The 21,328-nt window shown below is 40.2% G+C and overlaps 2 protein-coding genes across 3 annotated transcripts in view; one reads left to right on the forward strand and one right to left on the reverse strand.

The window, feature by feature from the left end:
- ACBD5 (acyl-CoA binding domain containing 5) overlaps positions 1 to 2,022 on the forward strand; it is a 29,509-nt gene extending 27,487 nt beyond the window's left edge. For both annotated transcript variants that reach the window (XM_063414243.1, XM_063414254.1), the window contains one exon: positions 36 to 2,022. In XM_063414243.1, coding sequence (XP_063270313.1) covers positions 36 to 48 — 13 coding nt within the window. In that variant the 3' untranslated portion in view covers positions 49 to 2,022. The remainder of the gene's footprint in view (positions 1 to 35) is intronic.
- MASTL (microtubule associated serine/threonine kinase like) lies at positions 1,029 to 20,344 on the reverse strand. The gene is made up of 12 exons (XM_063414231.1): positions 20,113 to 20,344; positions 19,107 to 19,244; positions 17,312 to 17,451; positions 16,496 to 16,584; positions 15,096 to 15,202; positions 14,646 to 14,781; positions 13,892 to 14,064; positions 11,491 to 12,726; positions 10,552 to 10,690; positions 7,790 to 7,903; positions 7,598 to 7,699; positions 1,029 to 6,153 (listed from the first exon to the last, which is right to left on the reverse strand). The coding sequence occupies exons 1-12, from the start codon at positions 20,305 to 20,307 to the stop codon at positions 5,996 to 5,998; spliced, it is 2,727 nt and encodes a 908-aa protein (XP_063270301.1). The 5' UTR covers positions 20,308 to 20,344; the 3' UTR covers positions 1,029 to 5,995.
- Positions 20,345 to 21,328: the final 984 nt, after the last annotated feature.

Here is a 21,328-nt window from a genome sequence, read left to right on the forward strand (position 1 = left end):
TACATTAAACTTAATTTATTTGTTTCCTTTTCTAGAAAACTGAACTGAGAATTCTAGACTAAGGACTTCAAGGAGAAGATGGCCCTGCAAAGCAAAGGAAGTCTGAATTCTCATAGAATCTCAGAATTTGGGATGATCTTCCTTATGTTACAGTAATATTTTGTACTACCTTTGAGCTAAACGTTTAAGGACTAATATTATTGAAACTTGAATGATTCACAGCTCCTAGGTTACAAATAAATTTATTAATTCCATCCTCAAAACCATATGAACAATAATTGTTTTGGAGTGTGCTTGTGGATGGGCCTTCAGTAATTACTGGCCCTGCTGATGTCAGTTGAAGAGAATAACATCTCTGTAAAAGAATTAAGTGAAAAATATGTAAAACTGTCACTTTAACATTGAAATAATTTTACAATCTCAAGATCCCTGCCTGTTTTTCCACAGCATTAGATATTACCAGGTGAAAGATCTAAAAAAGTGTAAATTCAATACATTGTAAGCTGTTGGAAAAATACAATATAGCTCTGAGGAATTCAACTTGTTATTTTTGCTGCTAAACTAGTGTGGGGCAATTTCCATATAAATTGGTCAAAAATGAAGTTGAATCCTTCACTTATCCTGTAAAATTGTAAAGAAGATTTGGGAATTTGTATATATCCTGAAAGTTAGAGCCATTAATAATAGGGGGACTGTCAAATACAAGTTTGGAAACAGCATGTGGTACAAGGGATCCACGTAAAGAGGCTGCACCTTATCTTTTTAACTTTCATAACTGTATTCTTTCTTGTTGACAACAGCTTATTTTAACTGAAATGCATAGTTTAGGCACAAGGTGCTTTAAAATGAGATGAAAACTAGCTCAGTAAGTCTAGCTCTAAGCTTTTAAAAAGCTCAGTGCACTGTAAGTTTTCTCTTGGCAGTTAAAGTAAAATTGAACCTATTGTGGATTTTCCCCAAGTAACATCATGAAACATATCAATTCTGATATGTCTCTCTTATCCTTCTACTTCCTCTCAGAAAAAACCTTTTCAGCTGATTTTGGAGCTGATATTTTTCTTTTCCCCACAGAATATTTATTAACCCATATACGGATAGAAGTACAACCTTGTGAAGTTTGCTTGACAAAAGCATGCTTTACACTTAATTTTAAAATAAATTAATATATAAGCTGTCTAAATCTCTGGAAAATGGAAATGCACTAAAATTAGATTTGACAGAAAACTTAGAGTTTGCTATGAAGAATTATATCACAACATAATCCATGGTTAAAGCTCTGAATCTTCAGAAATTTCACCATTGTTGATGTGCTTTCATTTTCCACCAGGACTACATCCTACAAATAATTTTTAAGGAAAGTTTTTTTGGTCCTTCCTGAAAATCTTTTATAGTTTGGAAAACATTTTTCATATAAGCTATACTGTATAAAAATGTAATCACAGAATTTAATGTTGGTTTTACCAGAGAAATTTTAATCTTGTTTTTTAGTTACATGCAGATTTTTTTTAGTTACTTTTCCCCTTTTCTGATTTTCTTATTGTAAAGCTGAATTAAGAAATATAATAGCTGTAACCTCTTCAAAGACTTCTGTAACAAGCAGATGATTTCATGTGCCAGAGATGAGTTTTGGCATGAGATGTACTGAAAGCTCAGGTTTGAACAAAGCTTATCCTGGAAGGGAAGTTCTGCTGGGACCTGAAGTCATTGTACCTGAGCTTAAAATCCCTAAAGTGATTGATTTCTTATGATAAAGGGACAGAAATCATACAGGAAGGACACTGGAGCTTGAAGATCACATGAAAACCCCAGCCTCCTGAAGCAGCATGTCTTCTGCCAGGACAAACCACCCTGGAGTGCCTCCCACAGCTCAGAACCGTGTCACCTGTAGGGGTCGAGCTCTTAGAGAGGGGACAGACATTCCCAAAGGTACTTAATTGTTAACTCCCCCTGAAATAAATGTAGGCTTGTACTATCCTTATTATTTATTCATATTTCAATAAATTAATCCCTTAATATTTTGTATTTTATCTTGAACTTAATATTTCCTAAATGCTGTACATCAGAGCTGTGACTGTACACAAGAGCCTGCTGGCTGTATCATGAAGAATCAGTCACAACCTGAAAGTTGTAATACGAAACAACATCACTTGAGTAACAATTCACTTGTGACTCAGAACTGGGCCTGTCTCAAACTCACAGTAATTTGAACAGGTTCCTAGCTGGCAGGTATTTCAGCTTAAAGGTAAGGAAAACTGGTGGTTTTGGTTTTTTATCATTTGCCCAAGTGCAAAGAGACACAGCTTTGATGTGGAGGCAGCAGCATAAGCAGATGGCTGGAGCTCTGACCTAGGATACATAGCTTCAGCCTGCGCTCTCCTCAGGAGGGCTGGGAGCCAAATCAGTTCTGCATAGCACTGCAAAGGGCCAGATCCAGCCCCAAACTGCACGTGGGAAGAAATCATCAAGCTGGTTTCTGCAGCAAATCAAGCTTCACCTGAAAGGCAGAAGCTTGCTCTGTATCAGACCAGATGAGACATTCCACCCCCTCAGAGCTGCTCAGCTGAAAGCACAGAAGCAGAGCCAGGTCTAAGTGTGTGTGTGGTGCAGCTGCTCCATCCTCAGGGCTCTGCATCTTCTGTTCTGGTGCTGTGGCAGCACAGCAGGTGCTGAGGAGATGGAGCCACCATCCTTTCTTGACTCACTGGAGTTGTGCAGAGGAGGAGACTCGCACCTTGCAGGAGTTACTCAGGACTTTGCTCTCCTGCCATTTCAGTACACAAATGCAGCTGGTACCAAAGCCTGCGGGCATGGGCTAGCAAGTTATGAACTAGCTGAAGGGCATACACACCTGTACTGGAAGTATTAGGCATTTCCTTACTTAAAATCACTGCCTTTGCTGAGGTAGTGGGAAGCTCTCAGGGTTTCTTTCTGTTGAAATCCATTTGCCACACTCCAGCAAGGGAAAAAGTAACACCATAAAAGAAAAACAATATGCAGAAGCAGCAGCACAACTGCACTGTTTTATTTTACATATTTACAGAAAAGTAAAGTGAATTTTTGAAGTGTGAATAAGTGCAAAGTGAACTTTTGGAGAATGGAGTAGAGAGGAAAAGAATGCATTTTACTGCCAGAGTAACCATGGATAAACCCGACCATGCTGAAACTGGAACCTCTGAGCTCAAGAACACATGGCAGCACCGCAGCCCCTTGGCCCCCAGACACTGCACACAAGGCTGGGAGTACCTGTCCAGGGCTGCTGCTTCTGTCTGACAAAGTGCAACACTCTTCTCTCCAGTAGCTTTCAGATGGACTGTGCTAATGGAGACAAACTGTCTGCCAAGATAACCTGGAAGCTACAAAGCTTACTGGGGTTATTCACATAAAGAAAGTTCAGGCCTTCAGGGAGCACCACAGAGCAGCAGAGGAGTACTTGCCAAGTGGTATTCCACAGCTTCTAAGGATCAGAAACTTCTGCCAGCCTACACAATTATTTGTAGATCATTACTAATGAGAAGAAACTCTAAATCCCTTCCAGCTACTACATTACACCTTTTAAACTTTTCCCTGGAGTATTCCAAGTCAAGCAACAAGTGGAGCAAAACCAATGGGATTGAGTTGACAAGCAGCTCCACGTGGAACAATAAAGGTAGGATTCACCTTTTTTACAAAAGATAAAACCCCACCAACCAAAACACCCCACAACAAACAAAACCACAGATCTCAACAATCAACATCTCACATTCAATTCCATGTTTGCTCTAACCAGGATAAATGCACGATAATGAAGAGAAGAAGAGGGTATTGCAAAATTTTCAGGGCTAATTGTGTGAAATTTAAATTTTGGGCAGCAGTGTAGCGATAAGTTCATATTAAACATTCAGATTTTTCAATTGGCCTATTTACTGTTCTACAGATTCTGGTTTTGTACTGCATTAATCAACTGGTAGAAACACTATGATTTTGTTTCAGGATAAGGTTTTTATAGAAGCTTGCTTGACCCTTGTAGATGATTAAGAGCTATTTCAAGGGGTTAGAAAAGATTATACCAGTGCACCAAGTTTATCCCACCTTGATGGGAATGCATTGTATTTCCAAATGGGAACAGGTGTAACCATTTGTAAAGCACTGAAGACAAAGAGCTGTTGTAGTGTTTGGTTTATATTATTTCTTCGACATGTAATCATAGTTAATTCTTGTAAGACTTGCTTTCTTAAACTAGATTACTAGAAATGGTAGAATAAATATCATAAAATACTAGTGATTAAGGTACCCTCCTACCCCAGTTTATATATTCTAACTGTACACAGGAAAACCACTAAAGAACTTCTCATCACTTTCAGAGAATGTTGTCTGAATACTGCTTCAGTAGTGCATTAATTTGTTTGCACCTTTTCCATCATGTAACAGCTGCAGTGAGACTGAACAATTTACAAGTTTTCTGAAACTGCAGTCCTTAGCAAAGGGAGTGAGATTCACTTATGTTCTGCAACTTGCCAAGATTCCCTTTCACAAATTTCAGTTACCACACCAAGAGCTGGGATTGGTCATTCTGAGCTATTAAGAATCAGCTCCTGTTAGGCCTTTCTAGGAAACTTCCTTTCTCTTCACCATTCCCATTCCTCTCCCAGTAACCTGAGGGGACAGCAGGAAGCCTAGCAAACACTATTTTGCTCAGAATTCCATCAATCTTGTCTTCCAGGAAGCAGGGTAATGAAAGGACAGCTTACTACCAACTTACAACTAGCTACAAAAAGAGTCCAAGAAACCAGAAGGCACTCAGCAAAAATCACTGGCAAAATGCTTGGCTTCTGGCACATGGCCCTTGGCTGGCAACACCATCTAGAACAAATGATCTTTGTCTAACATGTATTAACCTGAAAAATTAAAACCTTCTTTAAGTTAGAGATACCTATGCAAGAAAAATACTGAAGATGATTTAAACAGGATTATCTACAAATAAACCTCTAAAACCTAGCAGATACAAGTTTTGTATTGCATTTAAAGATACATTTAAATATACTTCCCCCTAATTCAGGTTTATACAGAATTTACACTTCTAATATTCTAGTCAAAACCCAAGCTCTGCCTGAGAGTTTACAGAACAGTCTGTTAGCCTACAATATATTATGGTCTTTAATATTTGCATCTTCAGTATGAATAGTACTTGCTAGAAAACAAAAATCACCTGTCACTTGTCATCTGACAAGTGAGCACACACACACAGACTGGGCATTTTCTGTATAAAACCAGTAATTGCTAAAATGCATGTTCAGTTCAGCTTCCTACAGCCCAAGTGCTTACAACACCACGATTTGAGCAGAGCATTTAACAGGCTTGCCCCAAGTATCCTCTCCCTGCCCATTTCTCTAGGACAGGATAATAATCAGAGGAACTCCTGTCAGTCTCATGTGCCACTTCTAGCCAAATTAACTTGGAACACCACTGAAGCTTCTCACCCCTTCTTGGGAATAAGACAAACAGAAGACAAGACATTTCAATGCTGCATTAAGATTTCAATTTTCCACCTTGAATAGAAATGACCAGTTTTGCACAGTGGTATATATTCACACTGATCAGAAAGGACTGCTCCCAAACCAGCTTGCCACCACACTGAACCACCAATAGGTAAGTTATTATTTAGATACAATTACAATTCCTTTATATCCTTTTCCTATTATGTTTAGCTGGGAAATAATACCACACTTCCTAACTGGAATAATTCGTTCCTATTAAAAAGCCCCATTGCTGCCAGGAGTTATTAGCTCCAAGAAATGCAATGCCTCTTAGTAAGGTGCAGTGAGATAAGCAGCATGAAGGCACTTGACACCAGTTTCATACAGTAGTTTCACTTTAGAATAAATGAGGCTATAATAAAAATAGACTGGTAACTTGAAACACACTAAATTCAGCAAGGAAACTTAGTCAAGACCAAACTAGGGTTACAAGACAACCTGTAAGTGTGCAAAAGCATGGAGAATGTTCACTTATCTTGATGCTATAAGCTAAATCCAGACACAGTCAGGTGCTGAGCATTGTTTCTAGCTTCAAAGTAAGAGGTGTCCGTCTCATCATCCGGCTGAGGTATGAATGGCATCGTTTGATTCTGGAGATTATCCCAGTCCACTCCATGAAAGAGGGGGTGATGCTTCAGTTCTGAAACAGAAGTTCACATTAGCATTATAAACTTCCTTATGTCCAAGCTACGTAGTCCCTTTGCTCCCTCATCTATAACTGTCAGTAAATTTGCTCTGTATTCCTTTTTACAAGATCATAAAAGTGCAAATTGCAACTGGCCTTTGATTACTCCCAACTTTGGTAGGATCAAACTGCTGGCAGGACAAGTAGCTGCCAGCCCCATCCAGGGAACCTGTTCCACACTGTTCCACTGAGCCAAAAGCAGCTCTAAAGCTGCTCTTACCCAGAAACATTGAATTTAGAGAAGCACAGCACTACAATAACACAGCCAGGATTTCCCACTACAAAAGGCTTCATGCTGTAGCAATAAAAGGGAGAGCACAAATTTTGGAGACGGGAGAGAAGATGACAGTGATGGAAACTTAAGTACCACAACAAAAACTTAATGGTTGTCCTGAAAACTACTCATCCAGCCTCACTTCAGTGGATGATAAATTGGACAAAGAGGCCAGATAGAGTTAAAGTTCTTGACAAAGAATGAATTTCGAAGATCAGATAGGAAGAAACCATTATGTCATCTATTTTAAAGTTCTGCCCTTGACAGGTAATTAGATTTTACTCTGAAATCCAGAAATAAAGACAATAACTTGTGTTTTAGTTAAACCCATTCACATTGCTTTTTGGGAAATATCAAAGCCACAGGATTTTCTGTTGACATAATAATCTTCATTCATAATCTTGTGCCTTCTCTATTTCAGTTTGGCTTGATTTCAGCTTTAGCATTTAGTCTCTTTATGTGTAAGCCTTTCCATAGTAATTTCCTTCTCCAGTGATTTCTTGAGCAGTTCTTATAAGATTTCTTTCTCTATTTCCAAAATATCTCACTCTAAATTTCTTTCCATTATCAACTTTTTTTTTACTAAAACATAGTCACTGTTAACAATAGCAAATGTTTAAGCTCTTCTACAAGGAAAAAAAAAGACTTTGTTAACAGAATTTATTGTCCAACTTTGTATTCTCCTATGCATTCAGCAAAGACAGGCTGATTCCTAAAAAAAACCTGCTCTCTCTAAATTGACTGTTTGTTGTAGGAGGTTTCTCTCCCACACTATCATCTTTTAATCAAGGTTCCCAATGTCATTGAGGTTAAAAATTCCAAATACCCATTAGAGAAGAGATAACTTGGGTACATCAGATGTCAAACAGTAAAAATGCATAGCAGAACATTAGTAAAGCAAAACAGAAATTCAATTAAAAAATTAAAAACCAACAAAACAACCCCAGAACTACCTTGTTCAGAAAGAAAAAACCCACAAGAAATACAGAAAATACCACAACTTGTTAAGTGCTGTGGTACTATACATGGAACCTAGTGAGACATAGAAGTTTATTAGTCAAAAATTTCAGGAGGAAACCACTTAAAAATTTGCAATTAATTGCAAAGAATAATTTCAATACTAACCCTTCAGTCCAGCTCTCTTAGTAGTGTCAATTGTTAGAAGAACATCTATTGCATTCTGGGCATTATCAGACAGCTTTTCTTCACCCTCAGGCCAGGGAATATCTACAGATAAAGAAGCAACTGAGTTGGTAACTCAAACTGTAAAACAAATATTGGAAATACACACTTACCCTGATTACTGAAACAGATTACCTCTTTTCAAAATATTTTGGAAGACCTGTGCTGGTGTTTCATCGTTAAAAGGTGGAATTCCAGTTAGAAACTCAAACAGACAAACTCCAAGGGCCCACCAGTCTACAGCAGAACCTGGTAAAATAAATCCAAGAAATCATTACACTTACACATGTGATACTTGCAAAGACTTAAAGGTTTGCAGAAACTGAAGAGTGTTTGAATTCTGCAAGTTTCTTGAAAATTATGAAAAGACAAGTTGTATTTAAAACTCATGCAGATTATAAATGTATTAAAAGTTTTTTTAAAGCCACTCTGCTTCTTAATTCATTGTAGGTAATACTGGGGTTTACTGATAAAACCAAAGGGGCTCTTTGTAACAATCTAATGATCAGCTCCCATCACAGAGAACCCAGGAGGTGACTTCTCCAAGAAATTGTTTTGTGATAAGAAACAGATGCCTCATTACTAGAGCTTGGATGAGTGCTCCATGTTGCCACCTGTGCCCTTCTCTCAGTTCTTTAAAAAGTCTCCAAAACTTCAGACTTAATTTTTGTTTGGCTAAATTATGGTGAACATCATGAAGCCAGCTTGCAGAAATGAGCCAGCACACATGAAGCTGGCATTACCTTCCACTACAATGAATTGACTGGGGTAATGTGTAGTTGTTAGCTATCTCTGCTTTGTTATTAAATAGTTCTGGTTTTCCACATTATAGGAAATGTCTTTTTGCCAATCTCTCCTGTTAATCTACATCAAAACCAGCAGGCAAAGCAATCCCAGACACCACTGCATGCACTGTAAGCTTTCTGCATCTTCAAGCCATGCCCTCTCCACTCTATAAAGAACAGGTGCCGCAATTACTGTTAAAAAACTCCCAAACTTTCGAAGATAATAAATCTAATTGTTCTTGGCTTTTTTAGCATATAAAAAACCTAAGACACCTCCAAGCAAACCAATGTTTTGAGCCATTTCACAAAGACTACTGTTAAGTTTAGAAATGCTGAAAACCAAAGTGTTTAACCAGTAATCTAACACACTTTTAGCAACTCCTAACAGCGGTAAGAGTGCCCCACCAAGCTAAGCACATCAAAGCGGTGAGCTCACATCCACTGTTGTTAGAGTACCTGGATGTTCAGTAAAATGCTCCCAGCTCCAGTCAAAGTCTAATAAGATCACAACCTGAACAATGGAATAACCAGGTTTCAGCAGCAATTTTTCCCACACAAAGTCTAATAAAAATTAGATTAACTCCTACCATATCCCTGCTAAACAGGACGCAAGGACAGCATGAAGCCGTGCTAGGGAGGTTGAGGTGGGATATCAAGGAAAGCTTTTTCACCCAGAGGGTGGCTGAGCACTGGAAGAGGCTCCCCAGGGCTGTGGTCACAGCACCAAGCCTGGCAGGGGTTCAAGAAGCATTTGGATAATGCTCTCAGGGACATGGATCTTGAGGCTGTCCTGTGCAGGGACAGCAGTTGGACTCAGTGATCCTTTTTGCGTCCCTTCCAACTTGGGATATTCACTGATTCTGGGATTTGAAGTAAGAAGCAGTAACAAAAGCTCTTGAGCACCTGAACCTTCTTTACCCATAGACAAAGTAAATCAGACTGATTGCAATAAAGTGAAAGGCAGCAATGAGAAAAAGTGTCTCTGGCTTTACCTCCTGTTACACAATTTAAGAATGCTGACTTTCCTTCTGAAGCACATGTTTACATTGTGATTTCTGATAGCTTAATAACACTGATATGATGCTTCCTGAACATCACACATTTTTATGTGGAGGCATATTGGACATGTCTTTCTGTATAGAAGCATTGTTCACCCAAACAATGTTCTCAGAAACTGTGATCTGGTTATACTTTGACTGTTCAGTTATGCTGAACACTTCAGTTCTGCACAGAATATAGAAAACTCACCAGAGATCAGAGTCCCTGCATATGAAAAGACAATGAAGTAAAAATATTACAATTACTGCCAAAAAAAACCCCACCAACAAATACAAACACTGAATATCAAGTATGATTCTCTGAAGGCATAGGAATGACGATTTTTTTCCTAAGGTAGTATTCCACAATAAAGAAAAATGGCAACATTAAATCTAAGTTAGAAACAAACCAGTTTTGTAACATGATTTATTTAGGATTAAAACTACATTTACAAGCAGCTCAACATGTGAAATATTTAGTGAGGGAAAATTTGGAGTTCTAATAACCCTGGCTTCGCTGAAGGTAATGGAAGATTTGTAATTTCCTGACACAAACCCTAGACTCTACAAGGTTTCACTCAAGTCCTGAAAACCCAGTAACCACAGAGAAATCATCCAGTGACCAAGCTTCACACTGTCTAAGTACCCCTGATTACATTTCCAAAATATTATCTAGTTTTAACATCTAAAAATAATTGGAGGCTTAAGCCTTTCAGTGTAAATTTTCACTGAATTCCCCCTTTCCCATCCCAAAGAATCTTTAAGGGCACTTAGGATGACCAAGTTGTTACTGCTAAGCCACATACAAGTCTCAGGCTGCCAAAGCAGCTTCCAGTGCTGATTGGCAGCAAGCATGACTGTGATGGACAACCAAAACCCCTGGTTATGAGAAAGCAGTAAATAAATGGAAGGAGCAGCTGAAGCAAACACAGCCATCCATGATGGCAAAAGCTTAGCACTAGCTATTTTGGAAGAATTCCCAATCTTATTGCTTGAAGGGTTTACAGTTCTACAGGCATTTATAAATGTAAAGATGCCACCTTTCAAGTCGTGCCAGGTGGCTGGTTTGCCTTACCATGAGGCTGTGTCAAAAGCAGCTCAGGTGCCAGGTAGTCTGGGGTGCCCAGGATGCGTTCACCTTCCACGGGGGCAGCTCCTCTCCGCACGCTCTTTGGAGTCCTGTACGGTGTGCCAGCGTCCCCTCGATACGGGGTCTGCAGAGGTGGGACAAGGAGTTCACATGTCAGACAAATCCAGCTCACAAACTCCCAACCCCAGGTTTAGTCATGGATGTAAAAACTGATACTTAAGTTCAAGTCAAGAATGAGTCACAAGCCATTCCTTGAAAAGTATGTGTGAAATGTGCTTCCACTGCTTTATCTCAACAGTCTTGAAGCGTAAAGATGCTTGCTCTTTGAGGAACTTTCACCTAAGTTCTTCCTCCAGTGTCATATCCAGCAGCTATCACTGATTACATAAATCTTTGTGATAGGCTTGTAAATGATATATGACAGAATACATGACACCATCACTTTTACCAGAATAAAAAAAGGAAAGTAGTCAGTACAATGGCAGTTACCAGCAGCTGAACAGTGTTCACAGACCATGTTGGGAAGGGTGCAGGATATCAACAACAACAAAATCAAAGACTTCCCATTACATAAGGAAACCTATAACTGCTCACAGAAAATACAACACAGCACTAGGAGCAGAACGAGACAAAATAGTACTGGCCTTTTTTTAATCAGTTACTGTAACAGCAAAGATTTCTCAGAGATGGACAGTCAATGCATGTTGAGCTAAAGGCAAACCAGTGAACATAAAGCTACTGCTAAATTCTTACAGAAATTATAATTTTGGCCACCCAACTGCAGCAAGTGAAACCCTGTCAGCAAAGGTCGTTTTGACAGACTACCTCAGACAACTTGAGTTTCCCCTAAATTTACCACTGAAATAATTTCAGGTCTCTAAAGTCCAATGTAGGCACAAAGTTTCCATCTGCCTCCTTACCTACCTGATAGGCCAGGTACGGTCTTCCTTTCTGTAATGGCGTGAGAGCTGTTGGGTAAGAGCCACTGCAGGCAGGTGAAAGATCCATTATATCTAAGGAAGCCATGCTGCACGGCTCAGAGATGTTGGATACATTGATTGGACTATTGTAACTCCGAAAAACAACAGCATTTTTTTTTAAGAGACTCAGTGCTTCCATCATCTTTTCTGAAGGAGAAGATACTGTGTCAAGGCAAGTTTCCTCCACGTGTTTCTGGTCATTGTCCTTTTCCTGATGTAATGGCTTGCAGTCCTGGACTGTATGTGCCTGCTCTCCATTCTTTGAGGCATCCTGGGACTCTGGTGATGTTATTAGCACACCTTCAGGTTTTGGTTCCTCAAAGGAGAGGTCTTTAACACTTCTGTCCAAATCTAAAAGCTGTTTTTCTAGATGGCTTTCTGTAACAGACACTTCAGGAAGTAAGTCAGAATCTGCACTGAAGACATCTAAAGGTTTTACATCATCAGTACCTAAAAAACTCGAGTTCATGTACTCCTTTTCATCATCCTTTCCACAGTCTGCATCCAGATCACACATGAGATTTTTAGCTACCGTTGGAGTAAGTGATCTTTCTGCTGTTTCCTGGTTACTAATAAAACTCTCAACTTCTTCCTTGCTTTTGCAGATGTCACGTAGGCATCTATCACTACAAAGCATTAATGACTGCATTTCTGTTGTCAAACCTGTCCCTTTGTTTGCTGGAAATTCTGAGATCTGACAGCCACGTTTATATTCTGCATTGCTTTTTTTAACATAGTTGAACTCCTGACAAGGACTAGTGTCAACTGATTCAAAGCTTCTTTTTGCACCTGGCTTTTCAAACATTTCTTCCTCTTTGACAGGGTCATTCTGCCTTGAAAGTGACTGCTGTAGTCTGGAAGTCTCTGCTGTTTTGTAAGTCATGTCTCTTTTATTTACAAGGACTTTTTCTTTCCAAATCTTATTTTCAGAAATACACTTTCTTACTACGCCTTTCACATCCAGAGTGCTCACGGGAGTATCTGTTATATCCAAATGTTCACTTCCCAACTTCTGCTTGCTGCCAGAATCATCGCTGGCAATGGGAGAAATGGCAGACTCAAGTTCTTCTTTCTTTAAAACTTCAATACCTTTGCTATTTGGCAACATAACATTTGAAAGGAGAGCTGAGCCACTGTTCCTGGTTTTGCATGTTGTAGAACAAGGTTCATCTTCGCTTTGCTACAAAAAAGCACATTAAGTTCTGAGTATCAAGAAAAATATGATTACAGCATTATAGAAATGTTTAATTTGAAACACTTTATTACAACCTCCATAATGAAATGCAGATTTGCAAGCATTACTCATTCTAACTACTACTTGTGAGAAATCATACTTCAAAATACAAAAAAAAATCCAAACCAAATTAAAGGTAACTTGATAATTTGACTTCTTTTAAGAACGTAAAATAAGCTTGCTAGAATACAGTAGAAAATGCCATATTTTTAAATGCTGAGGGTTGAAAAAATAGAGCAATTGAAGCTGTATTTGTGATTTTATTCTAAGAAGTTAGGCTACAGAAGTTTTCAGTTTCCAAGAAAGTTCAAAGGAAAGAACCGCATCACAGTACTCTGTAGTATATTACATTTCAGAGATGATAAAAGGAAAATCTGGTATTACTAATGTTTTGATAACACAATACTAAACCAAGGCCTAAGAAACAGATAGATACAGAATAATAAATTGTTTTAAATGTAAGTTTGTCTGCATGCCCTAGATACGAATCATGGCAAGGAACTACACAGCACAGCAGCATTTGCTTTTAGGTTTGTGTTGGTGCAGAATTTCATTAGCACATTAAAATAGGATAAAACATTTTAGGATACAATATTATCAGCTATAATTATTTGTGTTAGGTTAGTTCATACAAAACCCTTCAGTAATAAAAGCCTTAAACTTTTCAGTTTAACAGCTAGCAGAAGTTTGAAGTGGATTTTATTGTTTTCCCAAGTTCTTTCGCCTGCAGTGCTGAGCAAATAAAGCTATCAGGATAAAGTCAGCTTCCAAAAAGCCACTGCTCCCAGCAGTGCCCACCTTGTGCAGGACACGGCTAAACCAGTGATGGTCACTGAAGCCTCCTCTTCCACTCCTTTGATGCAGGCTCAATAGCATCTGCTTCTCCTGTTATATTGCACACCACTAATATTTGTTTGAAGAAAAAGGTTCTACCGGTTTGATCCAAAATCCTACTCAACACAAATTACAACCCCTGCTCCTTCTACTGTAGGAAAGTTTCTCAAAACTTGAAATAACTGAGGCAAGTAAGTAAATAGAAGACACTTGCAACATTGCATACACAAGTACAAACTAATTTTAATTTAGAGTGGGAAGATGAAACAGTCCTGACCTCTACATCTTTCCCCCACCTGGGGCTGCTCCGGTTTTCTGACTCCACACTGGACAGGTAAGAGTGAGACTGCCTACGGACACTGCAGGTACCAAACCTGTTTCTTGACTGAAGCAGTGAAGGAGTTAAACTCCTTGCTGGCATCACAGGTGTTAATTGAGAATTATCCAGATCTTAAGAGAAAAAAAAATTCAGATGTTGATACAAACAGGCAACATATACTGACTGAGTTCACACTGTGTTAAGCTTTCACATCCAAGGAAAGCTATGTATGACAACAATTCTTGTCATCTTTCCTGCGTAGTCAATTCACAATTTTTTTGAATTAGGAACTTGCCAAGAATGTAAAAGCAATAAAAACATTAGCAACATAGTTGCCTTCTTCCTTATTTCAGGTTAGAAATGAGAAAGCACAAGAGAAGACAATTTAAATGAAAACATACATTGCTATATTTGACAATTTTAAAGTGAAAGTATGTCAAGAACTGACACTATTTCTGTAAAATGTTAAAGGGTGATTTTGAATTCAGGGGTCATGATTTGAAAAAAACCCAATCAAACAAAACCCCTTTAGAGATGACATAGGTGATGTAGGTGAAAACATGTCAGATGTAAAGCACTGGAGGAATGGTGGAGAGCAAGACACTTGTAGAAACACGCCTTTTATGAAATTGGTCTAAACTACTCAGATAAAATTAAAAGACCACAACCTTAAAGCCAGAGCGTTCCTCAGCACAAGGCCTGGCATACTCACGTGTTTTGAATAACTTAGTCGAAAGAGGGGTATTTTCCTTTTCAGCCATAGGTACAGGAGAAACCATTCCATGCAGACTGTCAGGTGACTGACGTGATTTGTGCCCTGGCACTTTCATTCCTACAGGAGGAGTGTACTAACAAGCACAAAGAAGCATAGTTAAAAGTTAATGAAGTCTGAATGAATTCTCAGCCCAGGACTGAGTGTAACTTCACCCATTCTTTATGATGTTTGCATTGGAGCTTGGCCATGCCCATTAAAAAGTCAGCAATTCAAAATACAGTCCAATGTAATCATGTCAGAATTTCAAAGTGCTCTAAACATATCGTAAGTCATTCTACCAGCTGGCAGAAGAGATGCAAGGATCGCCTTACAGTGCCAACTATTGAATTTAAGGTAGTAAATAAACTGAAAGGATGAAGTACTTCAAAGATAGTGAAAATTACTTACAAAGCCCAGAGAACTGATAAGAGACAACAATTGTCCTGGAGTACGTGAGTAGTCCTGTTTTGGCTTTGCTGTTGATGGGGTAGTAAGGATATCTATCATATTTATCTCTACAGAAGAAAAAAACCCAAAATCAAATAGGTTTTCATTTTGATATTAAACAAAGGCAAAGTTGCAGACATTTACTTAAGTTTCATGAAGAGGAAGAAAAATTTTAGTCACATACTCAACAAATATACAAATGAAGCCACCAATACAAATCAAATCCTTACCTGTACATTCTTCTTTTAAAAGGTGTTTTTTCTTATACATTTATACACACAGAAGTCATGGAAGTCAAATTTCTTTTCCAATATACTACGCTAAAAGCACAACATTTTCTACTTTGATATCAGCTTTAGTTTTTAGGCAGCAGCTCCAGCTTGTGGAATAGGATACTAAATTTGATTCCAAACCCGCCATCACTCCAAAAGACATCTCAAAAAAGCTACACAATAATTTTTCATAGGTGAAAATTCAAGCCTAGATAGCTTTTTTTTGCTCACTAGCAGTAAGTAGCTTTAAAGCTTCCATATAATGTTCAACTAAACACAATAACCTGTCCCATTAGAACATCAGTTAAAGCAGTATATCATAAAAATACACAATACCTAGGATTTTCCTTTATATTCTTAAAACCATGAATCAAACTCCACAGACAACTCTGAATTTCTATATTCCTTTAATTATATAAAAAGAATGTACCCTCCAGCAGCTGTCTCGAAAAAACCTGAACTGAGCTGTGCAGCATAAGCTTGGATGATCTGGCTAAGGAAGTACAAACCAGTTCAGAAATTGGCTATTCACCTTAAGATCTGCAGCCTCTGCCAGACAGTCATGCCTATTCAGCTGTATTTTCTGCTTGAAAAGAGAACATTCACATGCCAAAGCACTGATCTAATCTCCTGTTATGGACTTAGCATCTCCTCCTATCCCTCAAATAATGTCTGGAATGTTCCTGTTAATTTATTGGAAATTAATTTACACAGGACTGAGAAACATGACCTGAAGGGCAGAAGTAGTCAGAGAAACAGGAACAATTCAGAATTATTCATTCACCCACTGACATCTCCTAGTGGAGTTCAGAAAACTTTGAAATCCATATCTGTCCAAAGAAAGGGCTCTAGATCATATTTCATACACCCTTGTCTCAAAGAATTAATATTACCTTCTGAAGTGCATTGCAAAGAACAGACCCCTTACTAGCACATGGCTAATCAGTACTTACCTATTAGAAATCAGGTATTACTGCAACTTATCTAATTGAAAGGTGCCCTTTACAGGGATGTGAAGTATTCAAGAATATGGAAATGGAATGCAAAAACACATTTTAATACAACCAAAAGGATAGAAACAACTCTTACCTCTGTTCAGAGTAACTTTGGAAAGCCCAAAGTCTGTCAATTTTATATGTCCCTGATTAGAAATAAGCATATTGTCTGGCTTCAAATCCCTGCAAATATGAATACAGCTGAAGTCAGCCAAGAGCACTGAGCAACACAAAGAAAGTTAACTGACCAGAAACACTCAATGCAAAATACTGGTCTGAGCTGTTTAACAGTAACATCTCTTAGCCAGCAGAAGATTCCAGTTTGAAGAACACACCAAAAGAATTAAATATATTTAGCATTAAATATAGCACAAACATCCCAGGCTTTGTAAAAATCAGCATGCATGTCAAGAGCTGCATATTTTGTGCTTCAGCAGGCTCAACGAGCATCCTTCACAAGTAGCACCATCATAGCATTCCCCAGTGTGCAGCTCCTGCAGGTGACAAGCAAGCCTCCAGCTCCTCCAGGAGCTGTCATGTGGCTCTTTGTAGCACTGCTGAATGCTGGAAGAGCTCTCACTGGGAGGGAGCATCAGGGCAGTCCGTGAGTGTCCCTTTGTCCTGCAGGCCCCTGTGCTGTGCCCAGAGGGTTCCTGAACCGTCACAGCTGCTAGAACAGCACTGCACTGGGAAGGGCTGGCAGGGGAGAGCAGCGCGGGGCTGTGTGCTCAGCACACAAGCACACATCGGGGTTCAGCCATTTTTCACATTGCTGCAGTGCATACGTGCCAAAAGAGCTTCCAGGAGCTCTAGCAAAGCTGCCACAATGAAACACTGATGTTATGTGTTAGAGTGAAAAAATAAAAAACCCAAACTACCAAATACTTATTTGTAAGAAAAAAAAATTCACCTGTGGATTATTCCATGCCTATGAAGATAGTCAAGAGCCAACGCTGCTTCAGAAATATACTTAACAGCCATTTCTTCATCAAAATATCCATATATATGGAGAAGAGATTTGACATCTCCACCAATAAGGTACTCCATCACCTGTCATTCAAGCATTTTAAATTTTTTATTTAAAACATATTTCAAAATTGCAAGTAAAATACAAAATAACTTTCACTCCTAGAAAAATATAATTTCAAGGAGCAGAAGATAGAAATATCTTTGTGCAAACCTCATTTCCCACACAATACTTTTCACTTGGATAAAATAATTAAAGTTTCACGTAACAGCAGACATGAAACATTTTCTTTCTGTAGATTGGTCACTTATTTTATTTGCCTAGATTACTTTTAGAAGCTAATTAAAAAGCTGACTACAGCTTTTGAGAGTTAACTACAGAAAATTTTCTACATTATAAATACTGCATATTTCTTTACTGAATATTATATATTTAACCTATATTTATATTCCTATATTAATCAATATTTAGCTTAAAATTGTATATTTCCACAGTACAGAAAACAAAGTGCAAAGCATTCCTGTGAAACTCAAGGCCTGAAGCCAAAGACCACCTATTCTATACAAATCAAAGCAATACTTTATCTTGCAATCATTTATACACAATATTAGATTCAGACCTGAGCTTTGTGAAATAAGTACAAATTGTCAAAAATACAAACAGTGAGAGGTGAGAGTTACTGCACATTTAAGATACATGAAAAAGAATGCAAAGAAAACACACACATCGAATAAATCATTATGCAGACACATTATGATGGCCCATGTCATACTCAAAATAAAATAGAAGTCAGCAGGGCTTCTGAAACTCACTCTTTGATGTCAAAAATCCATTTATGGGTTTTGGTCAGGAAATCTCACCAGTACTTATATTCCAATATATAATATTCTTACACACACATATATATAACACACACACACATACACTCAGACACAATTCTAGCATCTCCTTTACAAATCCTTCACCCTGAAGTTCTCTAGTTCACGCAGCAGTTCAGCTATTCCAGAAAAAGAAGCCTTTATTTACACTCAAAATGCATTGTAGGAGACCATAGCAACCTTGTCTCAGAATCTCATCAAGCTGTCCCTGCGTGTGCATACAGCAATCCACACAAATATTCCCATAGCACAGAAAACAAAGTGCAAAGCATTCCTGTGAAACTCAAGGCCTGAAGCCAAAGATCACCTGTTCTATACAAATCAAAGTATTCCAATACTTTATCTTGCAATCATTTATACACAATACTAGATTCAGACCGATATGAGTTTGATTCAGACAGTCTGAATGCTTATGTGAAGGCAGTAGATAAACCCATTCACAAGTCCTGCTGTGCTCCACAGTGCTCCGTGTGGACCAGCATTTAGTTTTGCCACTCAGTTATCATCTTGTCATGTAGGCCAACAACCATAACAAAATTTGAGGAATAGCAATAAGTAAAATAGATTTTCTTTAAGTGAGCCATGCAGTATCCCTCAGTCTTGGGTCTGCTTGAATAGAATGATTTATTGTTTTCCCTAAAATTTCTACATATCTCTAAGGCAGACTAGCTATTAGAAGTTTCTCCTGAAAAAGAGCCCAAAGACACCCGAGAAGAGAAATATTTTACTTGTTCAACCATTCTGAGAAAGATGTAAAAGTAACTAAAGAATACCATTACAAAAATGTAGTGAAATATCACGACAGTTCACACTCAGTTTCCAAGACTACCATAAAACGCCACAGCCATTTTTTTACTCACTAAATAGACGTTGTTTGCTGACTGAAGTGAGTAGTATAAGTGCACAATGAAGGGACTTTTACTGAGAGCCAATGCATCCCTCTCTGCCTGCACTTGATGAACCATATTTTTGTTGATCATGTCTGCTTTTTTCATCACCTGAAAAACAAAACAGAGCATACAAATGATTTAACCTCAAAATGCTCATAATAAAACCGTGAAGAGACATATAGCTCCGCAGAGCAACGCCTGTTTGGCATGACTGTTTTTATGTTTCCTAGTCTTTGTGTACTATGTAGTTTGTTATAATCCTTTTAATCAAAGTCAAGTTTGCACAAATAATTGGTAAAGTTCTTACTAACGACAAGCCTAGATCCTAGTCCTCTGTGCAACAACACAGAAAACGCAACAGGTTTTGGTCGGTTTTTTAAAAATACTTACTCAGCAAGAACGTTTTTTATAATTTATTCTCGCCTTGCCTCTCAGAGGCGCTGCTTCAGCCGCCCGGCAGGCGCAGGAGCTGAGGGGGCTGTTCCAGCAGCTGTTTACATGGGGGAAGCCAACAGCGCTGTGGCGCTTGGCAAGGTTTCTGTCATTATTTCCCCTTATTTAAAGCACTTATAAAAGCAGCTGTCGTTATCAGCGGTCCCCGGACCAAATCCTCCAGGACTTGAGGCGAGAGCGCGGCACGGCCGTGCGGACAGCGCGTCCCCGGGCACCGGGTACGCCCGAGCGGCGGCCGCCCCCGAGGGCCACGGGCTCGTACCGGGGCCACGGGCTCGTACCGGGGCCACGGGCTCGTACCGGGGCCACGGGCTCGTACCGGGGCCACGGGCTCGTACCGGGGCCACGGGCTCGTACCGGGGCCACGGGCTCGTACCGGGGCCACGGGCTCGTACCGGGGCCACGGGCTCGTACCGGGGCCACGGGCTCGTACCGGGGCCGCGCCTCCCCGCCCCTCGGGACGCCCCTTCCCCGCGGGCTGCCCGGCGGCGGCGGCAGCGCCGCGACCCCGGTGACGCCTCACCTTCACGGCATAGAGCCGGCCCGCCTTGCGGCCCAGGTACACCTTCCCGAAGGCGCCGCGGCTGATGGGCTTCACGATGGTGAACTCCTCGATGGAGGGGGGCCGGGGAACCGCGATACACGTCGGGCCGGCCGCTGTGGCGGCGCCGGGGCCGGCAGCATCGCCCCGCTCCCCGCCGGGCCGCTCGAGTGCCATGGCGCGCCCGGCCCCGGGCCCGCCGCGATTCAAAGCGGCCCCGCCCCGCCCGCGCCGGCACCAACGGCGGCGGAGCTCTCGCGAGAGCCGCGCGGCGCCGCCGGCAGGGGCCGCCCTCAGGGCAGAGCAGCGCAGCGCAGCTCTGAGCCGGGTGAGCGCTGCTCGGGTGGGCAGCCAGCGTTTCCTGCTTGGCTCTAGGCTGTAACTTGCTATGATTAGCTACAACCCGTTCCCATGGGAGGCTTGAACGTGTAAGAATTCAACCGAGCTTGGTGTGATACATAAAGGAATTGGAAGATATTTGTTCACATTGAAACAACGACTTTAGGCTCACATAATTTTCTCGTATGCTTCACTCACATCTAAGTTCAAGATACACTTGAACAACACTCTGGGGCACACGGCGTGATTGTTGTGGTGTCCTTTGCAGGGACAGGAGTTGGACTCGGTGGTCTTGATGGGTAGCTTCCAACTCAATGATATCCTCTTTTTCTACAATTTTCTCACACTTGATAGCTTCAAAACCTCTGTCTAAACGGCACAGCCAGGAGGGTTTGTGTGCCGGAGGACACGCCCTGTCCATTTCCCACTACTGCCGTTCATCCCTCCCTGTCTCTTGGCATTCTCTGGGTTAGGGATGGCAAACCGCTCCCTGGGCGGGTCTACACTGATCAGGAGGTAGATAAATGTCATCAGCTGCTTCCCGCCGATTCTTGATTACTTCATCTGCTATTTATCTTGGGCAGGGTTGTTCCACAATTTGTTCCCTTATTTTGGGTATCTCCATGGCTACATTCTGCCTCCCTCTTGTGACAGCAGGGGCAGGGATGGCATTTACTGTGTACTCTGACCTAGCTGCCACCCTCCTGTTCCCAGAGCACAAGCCTTCTGCTCTGTTTACAGTGTGCAGCCCTCAGTGTTTACCAGTTTTACTGCTCTCAGCTGTGTTCTAGGTCACTTTTTTAACCCTTGCCTTACTGCTTTTATACTGGTTTCACATATACACCTTGCTGCTCATGAT

The sequence above is a fragment of the Prinia subflava genome, chromosome 1, assembly GCF_021018805.1.
Source record: "Prinia subflava isolate CZ2003 ecotype Zambia chromosome 1, Cam_Psub_1.2, whole genome shotgun sequence".
Classification (NCBI taxonomy): Eukaryota; Metazoa; Chordata; class Aves; order Passeriformes; family Cisticolidae; genus Prinia; species Prinia subflava.

Coding starts and splice junctions, on each gene's coding strand:
- MASTL (XM_063414231.1), bottom strand. CDS start 20,307: ATGGCACTCGAGCGGCCCGGCGGGGAGCGGGGCGATGCTGCCGGCCCC. Junction 14,782..15,095: donor TTATCAGTTCTCTGGGCTTT/GTAAGTAATTTT, acceptor TGTGCTTGTTAG/TACACTCCTCCTGTAGGAAT. Junction 14,065..14,645: donor GACTAAGTTATTCAAAACAC/GTGAGTATGCCA, acceptor TTTTCTCTTAAG/ATCTGGATAATTCTCAATTA.